The sequence below is a fragment of the Nematostella vectensis genome, chromosome 6 (assembly GCF_932526225.1).
Source record: "Nematostella vectensis chromosome 6, jaNemVect1.1, whole genome shotgun sequence".
In the NCBI taxonomy this organism is placed as follows: Eukaryota; Metazoa; Cnidaria; class Anthozoa; order Actiniaria; family Edwardsiidae; genus Nematostella; species Nematostella vectensis.
Window position 1 is genome coordinate 5,292,602 of NC_064039.1, and position 17,605 is coordinate 5,310,206.

The following is a 17,605-nucleotide window of genomic DNA, read 5'->3' on the forward strand; positions in this document are numbered from 1 at the left end:
GCTTTATATGATATTTGCGGTTGTGTCTTGGAAATCCCATATAACTGAAATTCACCAAAAGGCATCTAAAAAATGGAACTTACTGAAGGGCTTACGATTTATTTTATCTAGGCACACAATTGAAGTTTTATACAAATCACTAGTTCGTTCCAACATGGAGTATGCTGACGTTGTCTGGGACGGTTGTACCATGGGAGAATCAGATTTACTAGAAACAGGGCTTCTGGAATTACGCGGAAAAAAACTCAAAATTACGCGGGATTCTTGGCTAAATTACGCGCTAAATTACACGGAATATCAACTGTTACGCCCAAACAACATTTTGTACCGAAGGAAAGCACGAAATAACTTGAACAGGTTAATTTTTTGCGTGAAAATATCTTAGGCGAGTTTTCATTGGCTCCTAGCCACCAGCCAATTAAAAAAGTATTTTATTATTAGTCCTAGGCCTTCGCGGTTTAGCAAAGAACGCCTAGTCATTTTATTTGTTTTCGGAAATTCAGTTCGAAATATCGCACTCTTACGAAGAATGTCTCTCTTTTTTCACGAGAAATAGAGGTAACAACCATAAAAGAACACATCAGCTGTGCAATTAAATGTTTTTTCTTTCAAAATTTAGCCAAATTACGCGGGATTACGCGGAAATTTGTGGATTATGCGGATTACGCGGGAAAAGCCAAATTACGCGCTTCCGCACAAGCGCGTAATTCCAGAAGCCCTGTAGAAAGCGTGCAATATGAGGCTGCGCGTGATCTTCCTGAGCGCATTCGTGATAGTCCTTCTGTAGCGTCCTTTAAATCATTGTTATTACAAGAAATATTCTATTTGAAGCCAGCTAATAAACTTTTTTATTTAAGCGAAAGATATTTAGGAATATTGCACACACGACTAAGGCCAGGGCATTGCGCTCTAAATAGTTATTTGTACTCTATCAATTGTTGACCGTCGCCGCCGTGCGCATGCGGTGCCCCTAACGAAAGCGTTTAACATTATCTTTTGTTTTGCCCTTTGTTTGCTGCTAAACTTATTTCTATGCTAACCTCAGTCGAGCAGAAGTGCTGGTAACATTTGATCAAGCTCCAACTTGCATAGCAAATTCATATTTTACTCAACGGTAGTCCCTTATTAAGTTTTGATAATAAAAATAAATGTCACCATTCTCTGCAGTTAGAGAATATGTTAAACAAACCAATAGGTTTTTGCAAGAGACCATGATTGTAGTTATATCTGTAAACCAACTTGTCATTGTCTTTCTTTGTATCGTCCTCCGTAAAAAATGTAAACATAAGTCCCCTAGATGAGCCAAGGGCTCTTGGGATGAATGTAGAAATATTGTTTAAATAAAAAAAAAACTCATCAACACTAGATGAGTTGGCGGGTGGGTTCCCAATGGAGATTGCCGCGCTCGGTAACCATGGCAACCATGTCACTGTCCCACACTGGGCACCCGTCACACTGATAAGCAGTGGAATACTAAGGAACTATATACCTATCTGGGATGGGAGGGGAGGGAAATAGCTTCCCACGTCTTAACACCAAACGACGGTTGATCAGAGAGGATTTGCCGCTCGGTGCAAAGCTACCCTTCGGAGGCATGCCGCTGTACCACGCGCGCCGGCGCAGGTCACGTACGCATAACCTCTAGACCTCTGAGACGCTGCCCTGTGTTGTGAGTCTAACCTTGCCTAAATGCGAGCATTTAGCCTCATTTAAACTCATCAACACTGGATGAGTTGGCGGGTGGGTGCCCAATGGAGATTGCTGCGCTCGGATACCATGGCAACCATGTTACCGTCCCAACTGTTCTTCAAGGTGCTTGGAGAGAGGAGACATGGACCCTCCCACCAAAATGACCCAAGCACCCACCACTAGTACTAGTCTGCCGCTACACAGCAGACGCTAAATGTCGTGACACCCCAACTAGAGCACTGGCGGGAGTGCGAATATCGGACAACTGAAGATAGAGCGCCGGACTAAAGCTTTTCGCATTAGGGACCGTAAACTCTGCCGACCTTAAAAACCAAAGTAAGCAAGATTAAACGCCGCTCAGAACATGGTATGATCAAGGAGAGCCAGGTCTAAGGAACGAAAGATCACTAAACATGATGTCGTAGGATACCGGCAAGTGCGGTGGTGAGCCAGAGGGACCCTGCGGGGGCTAAACCCCCACACTATACGCTGAAGCCGCTCGCAATACGCGAGAGGGCCCGCATGTCCAGATTCGATGTGTAGCGAGCGCACCGCAGATAGGTACACTATAACGGATGGGTACCGAATCGACGCTGCCAAATGAGTTACGAATAGGCAGAGTATCCACTCATCTACTGGTCCCGGGGAACCTGTCGAGTAAAGCCTTCCGAGTTGCTGACAAAATATCACAAACTTGCGTTGCGCGGACGCGCAAGTACGCCGCGTGGGAGGTGCTAAGCCTTCAAACAGGTACGTTCTGCAACGGAGTTCTAGTGACGAGAGGTCAGCTCGCGAACCAGTTGGGGTTGAATTGGAGTCGGATGGCACTCCGCGTACGGGGCCGGAGTTGAGTAACGCGACCACCGCCTCGTTATTGCATCGGAACAGTACATGACCTCGAAGCCATCCGTGACCCCTCACGTGCGCGGCCACGAAGACCGGGGAACAGCTCCTTGTATGCAATAGAACGCCCTATCTGATTCTTTTTCCACCGACCGTTGAACCGTGCTCTAGAATAGTGCGCCCCATAACCAATCACTCCCGGTCACGACAAGGTCACGACGATATTCGCCTCCGTCTGTAATCCAGGAAATAACCAAAAACTCACACCGTTCCACACGGATGGAAATTATGCCACCACGCTAAGTCTAGCTGATATTCCGCGCTCAAACAAATTGGGTGATCCCGATGGCGGAAGCAGCATAAGAGGTCGATGATACGCAGAAGAAAAGTACGGCCCGGCCATACTACCTTAGCCGCATGGTGAAGGTGGCCTATCAGTGACTCGAATTGGTTGCGGGTGGCCCACTTTCGTTCCCGCCATGTCGAGACGAGACCGCGGAGAGCCGACAACTTATCGGCCGGTAGGCGTGCAATTTGGAAAGATGAATCTAGCTCTATGTGATCGTGGTGGTGGGCCCGACACACTTACCTGGGTGTAGTGGCACACCAAGCGACACACTACCCGAAAGCGATAGGGTCGCCGCGCAATACTGAGAGTTAGCTGGGCCAGCTAGAATAAATTCGTCGAGGTAATGTTCCAGGGTGGCGCACATTATTGATGAGAATCCACTCGACCATGTTTGCGACGCAGTTGAAAATATAAGGAGCTGACCGAAGGCGCTGGCCAAAGTCAAACCCACATAGAAATCGCCTCGCCATTTCATACCTAGCAGATGCCGATCGGAAGGGTGAACCGGAATTTCGCGATATGAGCTCCTTGCCCGAACTGCGCGATCATTTGAATGATCTCGTTTATGCGCACATATTGCAAGGAAAACGCTGCTACATCGATGCCATCGTTACGACCCGCCGGGGCGGACAAGTCAACTATTTATTTCCACTTCCCTGGCTGACCCGCCTTAGGAATCACTCCGAATCCGCTGGTATGGAGGCGCGGTTACGGCGCGCACCGGAAAGGGCCTGCCACCCTACCTAATCTGACTTCATTGGCTAAATAGTCGTCGATAACCTGAGGATTGTTGCGCGCGGAAAAGCTTGTTGTCGCGCGCCGTTGTGAGCGGGGTTGTACCCACAAATCCCAATTTAAGTCCCTCGCGCATCCCTGTCACGACGTACGCGACGCATTCCGGCCGTGGGTTGTGGGTGGTACGCCAGTTCCCAAAAAAGGCCTCTGGGCTTAGGGGACACCTGGGACACAACTGCCATACAAAACCTGCTTAACTGCAAGAATAGGTGCATAAGGTAATAATTACTATAACTAACTAGACAACTCTCTCTAAAATAGTCAACGAACCCTACAGGGTTTGGCGATCCTGCTGCCGCCCTGGGCCATCTCAAACCCGGGTGCGCGACGCCTTGCGCCTTCGCCCTGCGCTCGACGGACACTCGCGCGCCGGATAGTTCCCGTCGCAGTAAGCGCACTGGGGGGTGCAGCGGCACCCCGGAAAGTAACACTTGGAGAAATTCCACGAGCGACACGCTTCCGAACTTTTAAGGCAACCCCTACCGGCTTCTGGGCGGCTTATCTGCGGGTGAAGTTGGGACTAATTGGTTAGCTTGGCCACAGTCGCGTGCTCGCAAAATGCTCTATCATAATTCAGCCATACGCGCCCGGCGAACTGGCGATGAGTGCGCAAAATACCTAGCTTGTACAACAGTAAATCCCGTTTCCTCTGAGGGAACTGAGAGCTAAGGATAAGCGCATAGATAGAAAATGCCTCACACCACGCCCCAATATCCTCGATGGCCCGCCGGGGTTTCTTATTTGCTGTCGTCAGCACAAGATTGCCGTTCGCGGCTCCGCGTTTAGGCTCGGTTTCCAGCCGTGGTGGTTTCGGTGCGCCCTTGATCCTCTCCCATTCCAGTGGAGGAGCAGAGCGCGAAGAAAGCACGGCTGGAAACCGAGCCTACGCGTTTGCCTCTCGTAGGTTTGGGATCAAGAGCTCGCTAAGCTCGACCTACCGCTTACCCACAATTGCTGTTACCTATTTTGCAGAAACTGGTGAGAAGCCAGGTGCCACAATAAATGGCTCACCGACCGCCGTAGAATGCATCCATGGGCGCAATGGCCGTCGAGACAACGCTGCCCGAGTCGACCGATAACGTGAGAGCAGCACTCAAACCCGCCACACCGGACGGAGCCGACAAGATAGAGAAGGTGTTGACTAAATCTGGCAACATACATGGCTACGAGAGTCGCCCTGGTACCTGACGCCGGAGGAGGTACCTGACGCCGACCCCGTTTTCGTCTCGTCCTGGAGTTGATGTTGCTTTTTTCACTGTTCGATGCCAGCAACTGGGCAAAAGAGCGAATCTCCTCCCTCATCACCTCCCGGATAGCTTTCATGAATTCGCTCGGAGGCCTGTTCGCCATACCGCCGAAGGAAAACCAGAAGTCTGACGAAAAATAAAAAATAAAACAGAAAAAATAGCTTCCCAAGTCTTAGCACCAAACGACGGTTGATCGAGGATTTCCCGCTCGGTGCAAAGCTACCCTTCGAAGGCATACCGCTGTACCACGTGCGCCGGCGCAGGTCACGTACGCTGAGACGCTACCCTGTGTTGTGAGTCTAACCTTGCCTAAATGCGAGCATTTATCCTCATTAAACATAGGGCGAAAAACAAAATAAGTGGAGAATAAAAAATGACTTGTTGAAAAGACATGTGTAGTCCAGTGTTGTGTTTATGTTTATTTTTTGCGTGTTTTTCACGATTTGAAAGAGCTGTTGGCTACCTGTGGTAGCTTTTGGGGTCACAGGTTTTAGCGCGAAGCGCCGCGTTAGCGGAGCCCCATACCTGAGAAAAAGTGGTATATAAAACAAATATGGTAACAAATATACCCATCGACTCGAGTTTTCGTGACGCGATGTCCGTCCGTCCGTCCCTTAAACACGAACTCGCGCTATAAAGGCAAAGCTCCACCCCCTCTTTCGCAAGCTCTCGCGCAAGCTGTCGTCATTCACAACTAGACTTCATTTAGTGCGGACCTATGAAAACCGCCGGAAGAAAACATGCTAAAAGTAAAGCCGTACGACAAACTACGACAACTTTAAGTACAAAAGAGTGTCAAAGAGCTATAAGGAATATTCGGGAAAGTGTTTGGAGCCCATTCTCTACAAAAACAAGAGCAAAGGTTGTACCTGAGAAATCAAACACAGCGCGCGTCATTATAGTGCGCGCTCGTACAAACAACGAATTTGAAATATTCATCTCTTCAAAACCTATCTAATATCCTCGCTACTTTTCGTTCTGTTTCAAGAAACAGCTGTTGATAAGGCTATGTTTCCTTCAATAGTGTGCTATCGATCACTCTAGAACTCTATTGTAGCATTTTGGTCTCTCTCTCTACGGAGCTCTGCACTGAGTGATGTCAAATGACGACTGAAAGCTTGCCTTAGGCAAGTCCCTTTTATAGTGCGCGTATGACAACCAAACTTGGTGTCATGTATGTGTCAAGAGAGGTGCAAATCTGTGGACACGTGATTTGTGACGTCATCGATGACGCCACTAGAAGCAAAAATATGCTGACAAAATAAAAAATATTTATATTTCACGAAGGAAACATTGTATGGCAACCAAACTCAGTAGGTGTCATGTAGGTGTCAAGGGGTTGCAACAATGTGGTCACGTGTTGTGTGACGTCATCGATGACCTCACTTAAAGCAAAAAACGTGGTTAAAGGCAAAAAAAATCATATCTCTTGAAAGAAACATTGTTTCACAACCTAACTTGGCAAGTGTCATGTATGAATCAAGGGGGTGCAAAAATATGGTCACGTGATTTATGACGCCATCGAGGACGTCACTAAAAGCAAAAATGTTCCGATTTCATTAAGAACAAAAATATCCATATCTCATGAACAAAACATCCTATAACAACCAATTTTGGTATGTGTCATGAAGGTGTCAAGGGGGGTGCACTAATATAGAAGCACCATTAGAAACAAAAATATGCTGACGTCATCAAAATAAAAAAAATATTATATTTCAATAAAGAAACATCGTGTGACAACAAAACTCGATAGGTTTGATGTATATTTCAAGTGGGGGTGCAATGAGATGGTCACGTGACGTCATCGATGACGTCAATTATTAAAACTACGCTGACGCCGAAACATCGTATGACAACTAAACTTGCTATGTGTAATTTAGATGTGGGGGGAAGGGGGTATAGCAAGTTGGTCGCGTGATCTGTGAAATCGTTGACGTCGTCAAAAACAGAAATATAATATTTAATATTTCTTAAATTATTAAGCGAAAATAAGCAAAGATTTGGTCGTTTGGAGCTCCGCATTTAGGCTATGCCTAAATTTCTATATTAGGTTTACGCTTTAGGTCTTCGTTTTGTAGACTCCCAGATCAGGGTATCAAAAGGTTGGGGAGACTATTTTTTATTTCATATATATCAAAAAGGTCATTTTATCAATTTAATCTTCATCAATTTTTTTCGTTGTATGCTTTCATTCTCTAATTTCTCTTTAAAAAATGTATCATCTCTTCACATAACAATTTCCTTTGGAAGCCAGCCCCCCCCCCCCCTTACTGTATGGACTAAAGAAAAGCTATTAGGCTTTTCTCCAGATTTGTAGAAAAAGCTAACATTACACTACTAATATACTCTATGGGTATTCACTTATAAATAAACAGCACAAAATTAAAAAAGAAACTTTAATTCAACTTCACGAATAAATTAAAATAAACTATATTTATGTAAAAAGCTTCTTATGTATAAGCAGCAATAGGCAAATGCAATCTTGGATTCCATGTCTGTTAAATATTCAATGCTTTTCACAGCCACTCACATATGACACAACCCAATTCTATCTATCCCCTCACACCTTTCCCCAACAGACACACACCCTTTAAAATGCCGAACTAAGTGTCTGATACAACATTTACGTAAAATAAATAAAGACACAGCTAGTATGCTGCAGTTAATATAAAACAAACAGATATAAAAGTCTATCGCCACACTATGAGTCTGCTGAATTTCCCCAATGTAATAAATTTCCTAAATTTTCTTAGACTCTTGAAATGGGGAATTTCTATTTCTTGTCTTTCTATTCCTTTTCTGCTTACCATTAACTCTTGGTAACATTCTGTTCCTAAAAACACTTTAATCTCAAATTGCTACAGCCTGTAGCTTAACATAACTAAAATATGAAGATAATTTTCAGCAAGAACCCGGTAATTTCTCCTTTTGATCCTCTCTGTCCTCACTTGCCAACATGTTTTCTGTGAAGGTCTCTACAGATGCCTCTATAAAGGACTGAGTCTCCACATTGGAGTTGGCTTCTCCTGGTACTGTGGAGAAAGCATTGTCCATAAGAAACAACTTTTTGAGATATACCTTATCCACTTTTAATATCCTTAAAAAGTTATAGCCAGAGAGAACTGAGAAAAGCTCAAAGACCATGATCTCTGGTAAACAAACATGATAACAGTAAAAAATGGGTCAAAGTTACAAAGGTTTCTCTGTTTGCTTAGATACCAAACATTTGAAGCACAAGATGGATTGCTTGAGTTCTTGGTGGGACCTGGACTACTGTTAGTACAGGCAGGTTATCATCTTCTACATTTTTGTTATTGTGAGATCAAGTCTCATTATTTAATAGCAAGCATAAGGGAGTGTTCATTAAATACACCAAGGGGGTAGGGGGAGGGAAGATTTTTACTCAAGACACCTTAAAATTCTAGAGCTCTTGCTTGCAGGTCCTTTTTCTTCCAATTAACCCCCCCCCCCAAAAAAAAAATAAATAAATAAATAAAAAAAATAAAACCATGGTCCGCCCCTAAGGATGCCTGTGAAGAAGTATTAATATACAGATATATTTGTTTTTGTTTAGAATATATTTCTGTATAAAAAGGGATATAATGTCCAACATATAAAACATTGTATGCATATTGTTTTGTGGATTTGCATGCTCCACCAGTGTTTAGAAGTTTATTGGCATTTATTCCTATTAACTGATAATAAACAGTATCGGTAAATCCAACTGATATATACTGAAAGCTGGATTGTTAAATCCAGCTGTAATATACTGAAAGCTGGAAGTATCTTTATTATGGTTTATAAAGACAAAATTATTAAACATTTGTCATTTGGCTTAATATTTAATCTGTACTTGTGCTACAAACTAGATCATATCAGTAAAATATTAAGCTGAAGAGTATGGCTCCTAAAAAAGTCAGAGACCCCCCTTTTAAAGGTTCTTTTTTTCCCTAGCCCCCCCTTTGAATGGTTGAAGATTTTCGGAGCCCTTCCCTCAATATTCTCCCTCCCCCCTGTGTTAATGAACACTCTCTAAAGCAAACTATCCTGGAGAGAGGCCAGAGCCTCGTCTCAAGCTGGCTGGCCACCAAATAGAGAGTTGTTCGAGACTCTTGAATCAGGGTAAAAGCAAACAAGACAAGCAAAACAAGACAAACAAGCAAGCAGGCCACATAAGATTGGGGGGGGGGGGGGGCACAATACAGAAACAGTAAGAAAATATTGGGGAGGCACAGCCATACCCCTACTGGTCATTTCCTAATGTTTTTGAAAATATTGGGGGGGGGGGGGGAGGGGGGAACATGCCCCCTGCTACGGCCCTGTTGAGGCAAGCACAAAAAAACATTTTCACAGCCCCAATCCTTTGTTTTTATACGAAGTAAACATACATGAAGCATATCTTACTTTTGATGTTGAGTTTTTCATTTGGCATTACAAGAATAACCTCTCCATTTTTTCCATACCCAAAACCATGCTTGTCATCCCAGAAGAAACCAGCATTCAAACCTAAAGAAAAACCAAACCTAATTTAGCAAAAATATTGACAAACAATGATCTTGAAATCCCGTAAATCAGTGTGCACCTTGGAAACCTGTCTGAGAAGGGGTGGCTTTTTTTGAAGACGCAGTACCACTTATGGCTCTTGCGGCAGCGAGTCGACAAGAAGCCACAATGCGACTAGCTTGGGCAAGTGACTGCATTGTTGATACCTTCACCTGGAAATCCAAGTAAGGTAAGGGTCATTATTTATCAGGGGGAGGGATACTAAATTGATTTTTTTCCAGTTCAGAAATTCCAACCCTCCCCTCCCCCCATTTAAAACCCAAAAATTGGAACCCTCCCCCAAGATGGCAGCTAAAATCACATCCCTCCCCCAACAAAAAGAAACAAAATCCATGAACTTTTTTCATGTAAATTTCCGGTTGTTTTCACAATATTTCACAAAAGGGAGTGAAAAAGACTATTCAGGTACAGTACTGTATATACCTCCGAGAAGAAAAATTTAGAAAATGGAACATGCTTAGGGAAGACCCCCTAAAATAACCAGGTTACTAAATACTACCAATCTGAAAAGTTTGTGGGGGAGTGACACAAAGGGAAATTTGAAACACTGAAACTTCAAACGATAAAACAAATATATGCGCCAGTCAAACAGAAGTCATAAAATTGCAAGCAAGAGGCCCATCATATTTATTTATCTATTTTTAGGGGGTCTGGGGTTCTCCCCAGAAAAATTTTAAAATTTTAGACTTTTACCAGGCTCGGAAATTGATTAGAATACCTCTTCAAAAAATAAGCCCCCCCTCCCTAAACCCTGTTAAAAAATTGAGGTCCTTCCCCAAATCGGCGCTCAAAAAATTATTACTGTCGTCCATACAAAACCTTGCATTTTAAGAGCAATATTGGGTGTATAAACTCGCTCCAAAAAGTGCTTTTTTGCGTAGGTATAGACCAAAACGGGATGCGACATGAATCCTAAGGTATAATTCATTAAAGCGACGGCTCTCTGATGATTATTATACAAAAATTGCCTCAGCGGCGAGCGATGATATAACCGTCGATTTTAAAACCATCTTCCACGATCGCTATGTTTACAACGTCACAGTAAAGTATACCCTTTCTTTAGTCAAAACTCAACTTTGGTCGATGTTTTCGTATAATATCGCATTTTGAAGCGAGTTTGCTCACCCCATATCGCGTAATACAAAGGTTTGTTTGGGAAATTTTTACTTCCGGTGGATTTTGGTCCTAAACTGGCTTATTGCCTTTTATTCGCAAACAAACCCAAAGCGAGTTGAAGAGGAAGAGCGTATCGACTGGGCCTCGTGTTGCCCAGAAACAAATGAAAAGCTGCTAAAAGTAAATACTCGATAGTTCTCGATAGAAAACTTGAATTACACATAAGTAGATAACTCACAGACACTAACAGTCGGTAAGCATGCAATCGTTTTCTGCTCTCAAAACTCGTCGTCCACGATTGTCATGGCAAAACAACCGTAGCGAATTTATTTTAAGAATGACAGTTGGCTTCATGCACACAAATACAACGGAACGCATCCACGGCAACAAGTACTTCCATCAAATAACGGTCGAACTCATTGCCAACTTACCTTTTCGATTTGTGAGCTGAGGAGGAAGCTTGTTTTCGCGGTGAATTTATTTTGACGCGTGCTGGAATATCTTTACTGGCGTCACTTACTCGTACCCAGTCGTAACGCAAGTTTTCGGAAGGGAGATTTCGAAGGCGCGCAAAGCCTAAAGGGAAGAGAGCAAAGAACGTCTCTTCCCTTTCTCTTTTCTCTTCCCTTGATGCTATGCCGTGCACAGGAAAAAATTCCGATTTCCCAATTTGGGAAAAAATGGGGAATATTTTGGGATTTCTATGGGTTTCTTATGGGATTTCCCAAAATTGGAAAAATGCTACCAAAACCAATATTGGGAAAATAAAATCCCAAAGACATCCCAAAATTGGTTTATTTTGTGGACAAGATTTTCCCATTGTTGGGATTTTATTGGGACCATCAAATCCCAAAAGTGGTTTATTTTGTAGACAACATTTTCCCATTGTTGGGATTTTATTGGGACCATAAGATCCCAAAATTGGTTCATTTTGTGGACAACATTTTCCCATTGTTGGGATTTTATTGGGACCATCAAATCCCGAATTTTTGGACAACATTATCCCATTTTTGGAAATTTATTGGGACCATTGAACCCCCAAATGGCTTATTTTGTTGACAGCAATACTGTATAAATTAAAATAAAAAATGAATGCAAAACAAAAGAACAATGTTAACATACTAGGAAAATTTAATAGAATTCAAACATCCCTTTTTGTAGAAACAACATAGTTTTAATGTAGAGTGCAAATAATTAAAGGTAAGTAACCTTTACAATAGTTTCTAACATGACAGCTTCAAGTACAGTAAAATGCTGTAAAATAAGTAAAATATTTAACACATTTGCCTGCAATTATCTTGTTGGCCAGCACTTCACACACTTGTGTGTGGGAGTAAGGTTCAATATGGTAGTGTTCTTGGGCAACTATCTACTAAATGCCAGGGAAAACTTTACCATACAGGTACTATGAGCTCAAAGTTTGATCTTTTTGTTAACAGTTTTTGTTTGGCTTTACCAAATATTCAACACATTTGCCTGCAATTATCTTGTTGGCCATGCAGCACCCACACACTTGTGTGTGAGTAAGGTTCAATAGTGTTCTTGGACCTATTGAAAAAAAGTGTTTTTTAAGGCATCAACTATTACCTCCCTATCCTTTGGGATACTTCCACATACCGCCTTAATGATAACCTTCACTGCTTTACTATGTAAGTTATTTATGACTGTAGGTTCAGTTTCTGGGAGAGTATCTGTACTTTTCTTGTCATCGTCAGAACCATCATCATCAGATCCATCATTATCAGATCCTTCATCATCTGGTTCCTCATCATCTTGACTGCCCTTCAATCAAAGGGGTAAAGAATTAATAAATTATTCAATTTTTTTTTTCAGTTTGAGTTTGTGAGGTTTGGTGTACAGTGCAACCTCTATCTGTATTCTGACTTATTATTATTTAAAAGCTGAACAAGTTGGTAACCTTTTTTAAGGAGATTAACAATGACCTGGACAAAAACTGAAGCATAACTTCTTGTGATTCAGCCAATTTTACATTCAACTATACAGAAGTGGCCCAAGGCAAGTGTATGAGCCCAGTGGGAATAGATGATAATGAATGCAAATAAACAATTAGATTGGAGATTTCCTACCATGGAAGGCATTTTAGGTAGCTTTGCTTGGGAGCATTGTAGTGAGAATTCCTCATCTGAAGAGCCAGCCTTGAAGAACACAAAAACAAATTTAATTGCAAGTTGCTTCAAAGATAACCATCACAATTTAGGTACTGTATTGTATTTTAGTTCTTCACAGTAGACAAAGTAGTAAATAAATAATCAAATAAAAAATAATAATAATTATCAAACTATGAAGCATGTTGAACAGTGTACATACCCTAGAAGAACTTGGTGTTCTAGGAGACCAGGAATCTGGAGGGCTTGTTCTCTGGAGAAAATAAAATCACTCATATTCATACCTTTCCAAAAAATCAGAACCAAAAGGATTCCTTTTAAATAGCAAGGTTTATCCATAAACTGGCAAGAAAGTCAGAAAGAAAAATAATAATTCTGATTATCATGCAGTTCACAACATTCCTCAGTGCAGTGACGTGCTTTTATTAGGTCTTACCATTCAAAGCAACCTAAAGTTCAGCTTGCACGTCAAAAGCAAATTAATTAAAGCCAACAAATGTCTCCATATCCTTAGGACCCTTAGGAAAGAACAGTATAGTCAACTAGAAATAGACCATTTATTCTTCTCTCTGGTGTTGCCATGTATCACTTACGGCTTATCCGTTTACGGGGCCTGCGACTCAGATCTAACGACTATTCAGTCATTCTTAGATAGGTGTCATAAACGTCGGTTCGTATCAACACCTGTTAGCATAGAAAAATACTCGCCAAGCAAGACTGTAAGCTGTATGAAAAAGCTGCAGCCATTCCGAACCACCCTTTACGTTGCTACTTACCCGCTATTAAAGAAACCAAATACAATCTTCGTGGTACGTGCTATATTACACCAAATGTAAAAACTGAACGCTTTAAGAACACTTATATCAACAGAATTGCTTTCAAATATCTTATGTAACTTAGTAGCTAGTTTTTAATTTTTCAGCATTATTTGTAACATAGGAGATGTATTTTTATCCTTTGATAATAAAGATTATTATTATTATTAATACATTTGCACCATACTTACTTTTCTTTCACGCCGCTGTTCACTGAAAAAATCCTTAGTGTGTTGCATAATGCCATCCACTGTGAAATTTATTTCAGGCACAGAACACTGGTCTTCAATTTCTTTAGCAAACTTTTCCAGTTGTGTTCTCATCATGGGAGTGTTGAACTTCGGGAGTTGCCCACCCCACTTTTCCATGGCAAGTGCGCCAATCTTCTTGCGCCTAAACATCAATCAAATTAATAAGGCTAAATGTGTTGCATAAATGAAGTTTACTAAACAATGCCAGAAAAAGGTGTTGCATGATAAAATAATGTAAAATAAATGCGCCACAATATGAATTGAACATCAGCATTTTGAAAAAATGTATAAATCAATTTACTTCAAAGGACATTCATCTATATCCAATATCAAAACACACTCACTTAGACAGGTACAGTCTTTGTATTTCAGGATCGTATGTTGACAACTCTGCCATTGTTGGTTTGCACTTGGGCAAGGCTGATGAAGATTTCTTTGGCAATTGGAACGACTCCTCAAAAATCCTTTTGAATTTTAGGGCCTTTCCATAGGTTAAGCCAACCTTTGAGTAAATTGGCGCATCAGCATCTTTAGATAGCAAGTCTACTATTGCTTCTGGGCATGTAATACCTTCATCTGCAGCCAAACAGAAGAAGAATGGATTCAATATTTGCATGCAAAAGATACATTTGAAAAAAGTTTTATTGATCTATTCTGTTGTTTTGTCGTTTCAATTTCTCTGCGAACCAAAGCTGCGTTTTATCTCTCTGACTTATTTATATTTTTGTTGTTCAGCATTATAAAATTAACCTCTACACAGAAATACCACATTTCCAGTTAAAAGCCATGCTTTCTCGATGCGATTTTGTGAAGGCCTATGTCGACGGGTTCCTCGCGCCATTTTCTTGCACATGTGAGAATGAGAAATTTCGTGCAGAGGCTACTTTTGCAAAGTCGAAAAACAAAGAAAGCAAAAAAAAAAATATTTAGAGCAAGCGTTGTAATTGTGCGGCAATTTGGAATCCCAAAGAACAAATTACCTTTCTGTGGCCAGAAACAATAGCTATAATATGTTTACTATCCACGCGGCAGTTTTTGGCAAGTTCTTTTAGGCCGCCATGTTTCTTCACTTTCTTTGCCGAGTTGAAATTTGAAATTCCAACCTCATTTTCTTACTTTAGAAAGTACACTTAAATTAAAGATGATGGCCAAAGGTAAGTCAGACGTCCTTTATGAAAGAATTGTTCTGTTGCTTTGCGATTTCATTTCGAAAACGCTTTGAGATCCATTCGGCATTGCAAAAGCGAAAATGTGCGCGCCAAATTTACCCTACTCTGCTGACTTGAGAGAAACTTCCCCTTTTAGCTTTCACTGATTCAATGAAAGACTTCATACCTTTAAATCGCTGTGCAATTGCATCGCCAAAGTGCTCTGTCACTTTTGAAATAACATCTTCTTCTTCTGAGGGAGCTGGTGATGGATCCACAATATCTGGCTGTTCTTGTTGCTCTCGACTCATTTCAACGGCACATACTGCAAACACTGAGCACACCCTGTCGACAGACTCGTACCCAGTCGCTTCTAAGGGGAAAGAGCGATGCGCGCAATGCATTGTGCATTGTGGGGCATGCAATTTTGGGATTTTCTTGTTAAAATTTTCCAATTATTTCCCAAGCATGGTTTCCTTTTGGATTCTTAAGAACTGTTGCATGCAATTTTGGGATTTTCTTGTTAAAATTTTCCAATTATTTCCCAAGTATGGTTTCCTATTGGATTCTTAAGAACTGTTGCATGCAATTTTGGGATTTTCTTGTTAAAATTTTCCAGTTATTTCCCAAGTATGGTTTCCTATTGGATTCTTAAGAACTGTTGCATGCAATTTTGGGATTTTCTTGTTAAAATTTTCCAGTTGTTTCCCAAGTATGGCTTCCTATTGGATTCTTAAGGAATGTTGCATGCAATTTTGGGATTTTCTTGTTAAAATTTACCAGTTATTTCCCAAGTATGGTTTCCTATTGGATTCTGAAGAACTGTTGCATGCAATTTTGGGATTTTCTTGGTTCACATTTTTCAATTATTTCCCAAGTTTGGTTTTCTATTGGGTTTTTAAGAACTATTGTATGCAATTTTGGGATTTTCTTGTTAAAATTTTCCAGTTATTTCCCAAGTGTAGTTTCGTATTGGATTCTTAAGAACTGTTGCATGCAATTTTGGGATTTTTTTGTGAAATATTTCCCAATAAAATCCCAATCTTGGATTTTGTTGGGATTTATTCCCAAGATTGGGAATAAACTGATAATTTATTTTTTTCCTGGTTGCGTCTCTCAATATTTTCCCAATATTGGGTCCTGAATTTCCCAATCAGATCCCAAAATTGGGATAATTTCCAAAATTTTCCCAAATTTCCAAATTTGGAAAATCTGAATTTTTTCCTGTGGTGTAAGCAGGGTTTTACCAAGTCGCAGTCAAAGCATATAGAAGCTGAATGAGGGCATTGCTTCTCATCCCGCATCTCCGTGAAGATTTCATAGCTCCCGCTTTTTTGGGTTTGAAATTGGCGTCAATGCGTCAGACTTTTGAGAATATCACGATCCTCTGTAATCCTTGATCTGAAATAGGACTTCAGTCGACGCGTGGCACTGAACGACATAACAATATGTTTGGAAATCATCTGTAGACTAACATGATTAAGAAAATTATAGTTTTTATTCCATTATATCAAGAGAGCATGCTCTCTTGATCATATATATAAAACTATGTACATAAAAATGAATGAGTAAACCTTTGTTGTTTCCCCCTCATTATGCAAATAAGATCGCCAAAATTTTTTGCAGTCCAGTGACTGCAGGCCTATAGGCTGCGTACACCCCTGTATGCGCGCCTCTTTAACCTTTCCCTTGAGGCTTCGCGACGTCTCCGAAAACCATATGAGACGACTGGGGACGAGTCAGCCGACGTCACAAAAAACGTGACCAGAATGGTCGATTATAAGCCAATCAGAGAGCCCGATTACGGGTGCGTACACGCACGGGGATATAAAAAAAAAAAAAGATAAAGCATAAAACAACAACAAACACCACAGAGTAATGATATTATGCAGAATGAGGTAGGGGTGACCGAATTTTACGAAACTTCACAGAGGTAATTGAAATGATCACTTCTAACTGCTCAGTGAGTTTCGTGTCTTTTTATTAAGAATTTCTTACAAAACCTAAAAAACTGTGAGCTTGGGCTCCCTACGCAAACACTACAAAAACAGTAGTAAATCCTCACAGCTAGCTTATCTTATAGCGATTTGAGTATTACATGCTTCTTCACACCGTTTTTGTTTGCGGTTTCTTCTTTTTCCATCTTGTTTTATTTCAAAATTTAAGGCGTCGAAGCTATACTGCAGCGTAAAAACGTATACTCACTAAGGGAATAACGTATGTTATAATGTATGCGCGATATAGTGGCTAAACGTGTAATCTTTAGCCCCGGCGTGCAATGACACGGAGTCTAGGCGTGCAATGACACGGAGCCCAGGCGTGCAATGACACGGAGCCCAGGCGTGCGATGACACGGAGCCCAGGCGTGCAATGACACGGAGCCCAGGCGTGCAATGACACGGAGCCCAGGCGTGCAATGACACGGAGCCCAGGCGTGCAATGACACGGAGCCCAGGCGTGCGATGACACGGAGCCCAGGCTTGTGGCTTAACCACTTGCTCCACTATAAGTACCATACTAGTGGGGCAGGTTAAGTGGGGGGATGCTCCTAGTAGGGGATTCATGAAGGCAGGGTGGTAATAGGAAGGGGGAAGGATCCAGGGTCCCTAGAATAAATATACATGCATTATGGGAGCAAAAATTCAGTCTGTGTCCTAATAAAT

General features: G+C 41.6%; 2 protein-coding genes and 1 long non-coding RNA gene across 3 annotated transcripts; 1 reads left to right on the forward strand and 2 right to left on the reverse strand.

The window, feature by feature from the left end:
• Nucleotides 1-7,305: 7,305 nt before the first annotated feature.
• On the reverse strand, nucleotides 7,306-11,162 carry LOC5521414. The gene is made up of 4 exons (XM_032366824.2): nucleotides 11,034-11,162; nucleotides 9,506-9,638; nucleotides 9,328-9,429; nucleotides 7,306-7,955 (listed from the first exon to the last, which is right to left on the reverse strand). Exons 2-4 carry the CDS (start codon nucleotides 9,621-9,623, stop codon nucleotides 7,825-7,827), a joined length of 351 nt encoding a protein of 116 aa, XP_032222715.2. The 5' UTR covers nucleotides 9,624-9,638; nucleotides 11,034-11,162; the 3' UTR covers nucleotides 7,306-7,824.
• Nucleotides 11,163-11,715: 553 nt separating this feature from the next.
• LOC125567953 lies at nucleotides 11,716-16,162 on the reverse strand. Its single transcript, XM_048729060.1, has 6 exons — nucleotides 15,130-16,162; nucleotides 14,139-14,370; nucleotides 13,735-13,936; nucleotides 12,931-12,981; nucleotides 12,690-12,758; nucleotides 11,716-12,384 (listed from the first exon to the last, which is right to left on the reverse strand). The coding sequence occupies exons 1-6, from the start codon at nucleotides 15,344-15,346 to the stop codon at nucleotides 12,151-12,153; spliced, it is 1,005 nt and encodes a 334-aa protein (XP_048585017.1). The 5' UTR covers nucleotides 15,347-16,162; the 3' UTR covers nucleotides 11,716-12,150.
• LOC125567954 lies at nucleotides 12,257-14,696 on the forward strand. The gene is made up of 2 exons (XR_007311927.1): nucleotides 12,257-12,398; nucleotides 12,583-14,696. It is a non-coding gene; the product is annotated as an uncharacterized LOC125567954 (long non-coding RNA).
• Nucleotides 16,163-17,605: the final 1,443 nt, after the last annotated feature.

Bases quoted from the DNA above. Each gene is read 5' to 3' on its own strand.
- LOC5521414 (XM_032366824.2), bottom strand. From the start codon at position 9,623: ATGCAGTCACTTGCCCAAGCTAGTCGCATTGTGGCTTCTTGTCGACTC. The intron at 9,430-9,505 runs GTGCACACTGAT...GTTTTTCTTTAG, and splicing joins TTCTCAGACAGGTTTCCAAG to GTTTGAATGCTGGTTTCTTC. The intron at 7,956-9,327 runs GTAAGATATGCT...CTTTCTCCACAG, and splicing joins TGAAAAACTCAACATCAAAA to TACCAGGAGAAGCCAACTCC.
- LOC125567953 (XM_048729060.1), bottom strand. From the start codon at position 15,346: ATGCATTGCGCGCATCGCTCTTTCCCCTTAGAAGCGACTGGGTACGAG. The intron at 12,759-12,930 runs GTATGTACACTG...GTGTTCTTCAAG, and splicing joins GAACACCAAGTTCTTCTAGG to GCTGGCTCTTCAGATGAGGA. The intron at 12,385-12,689 runs GTAGGAAATCTC...CTTTGATTGAAG, and splicing joins TACCTAAAATGCCTTCCATG to GGCAGTCAAGATGATGAGGA.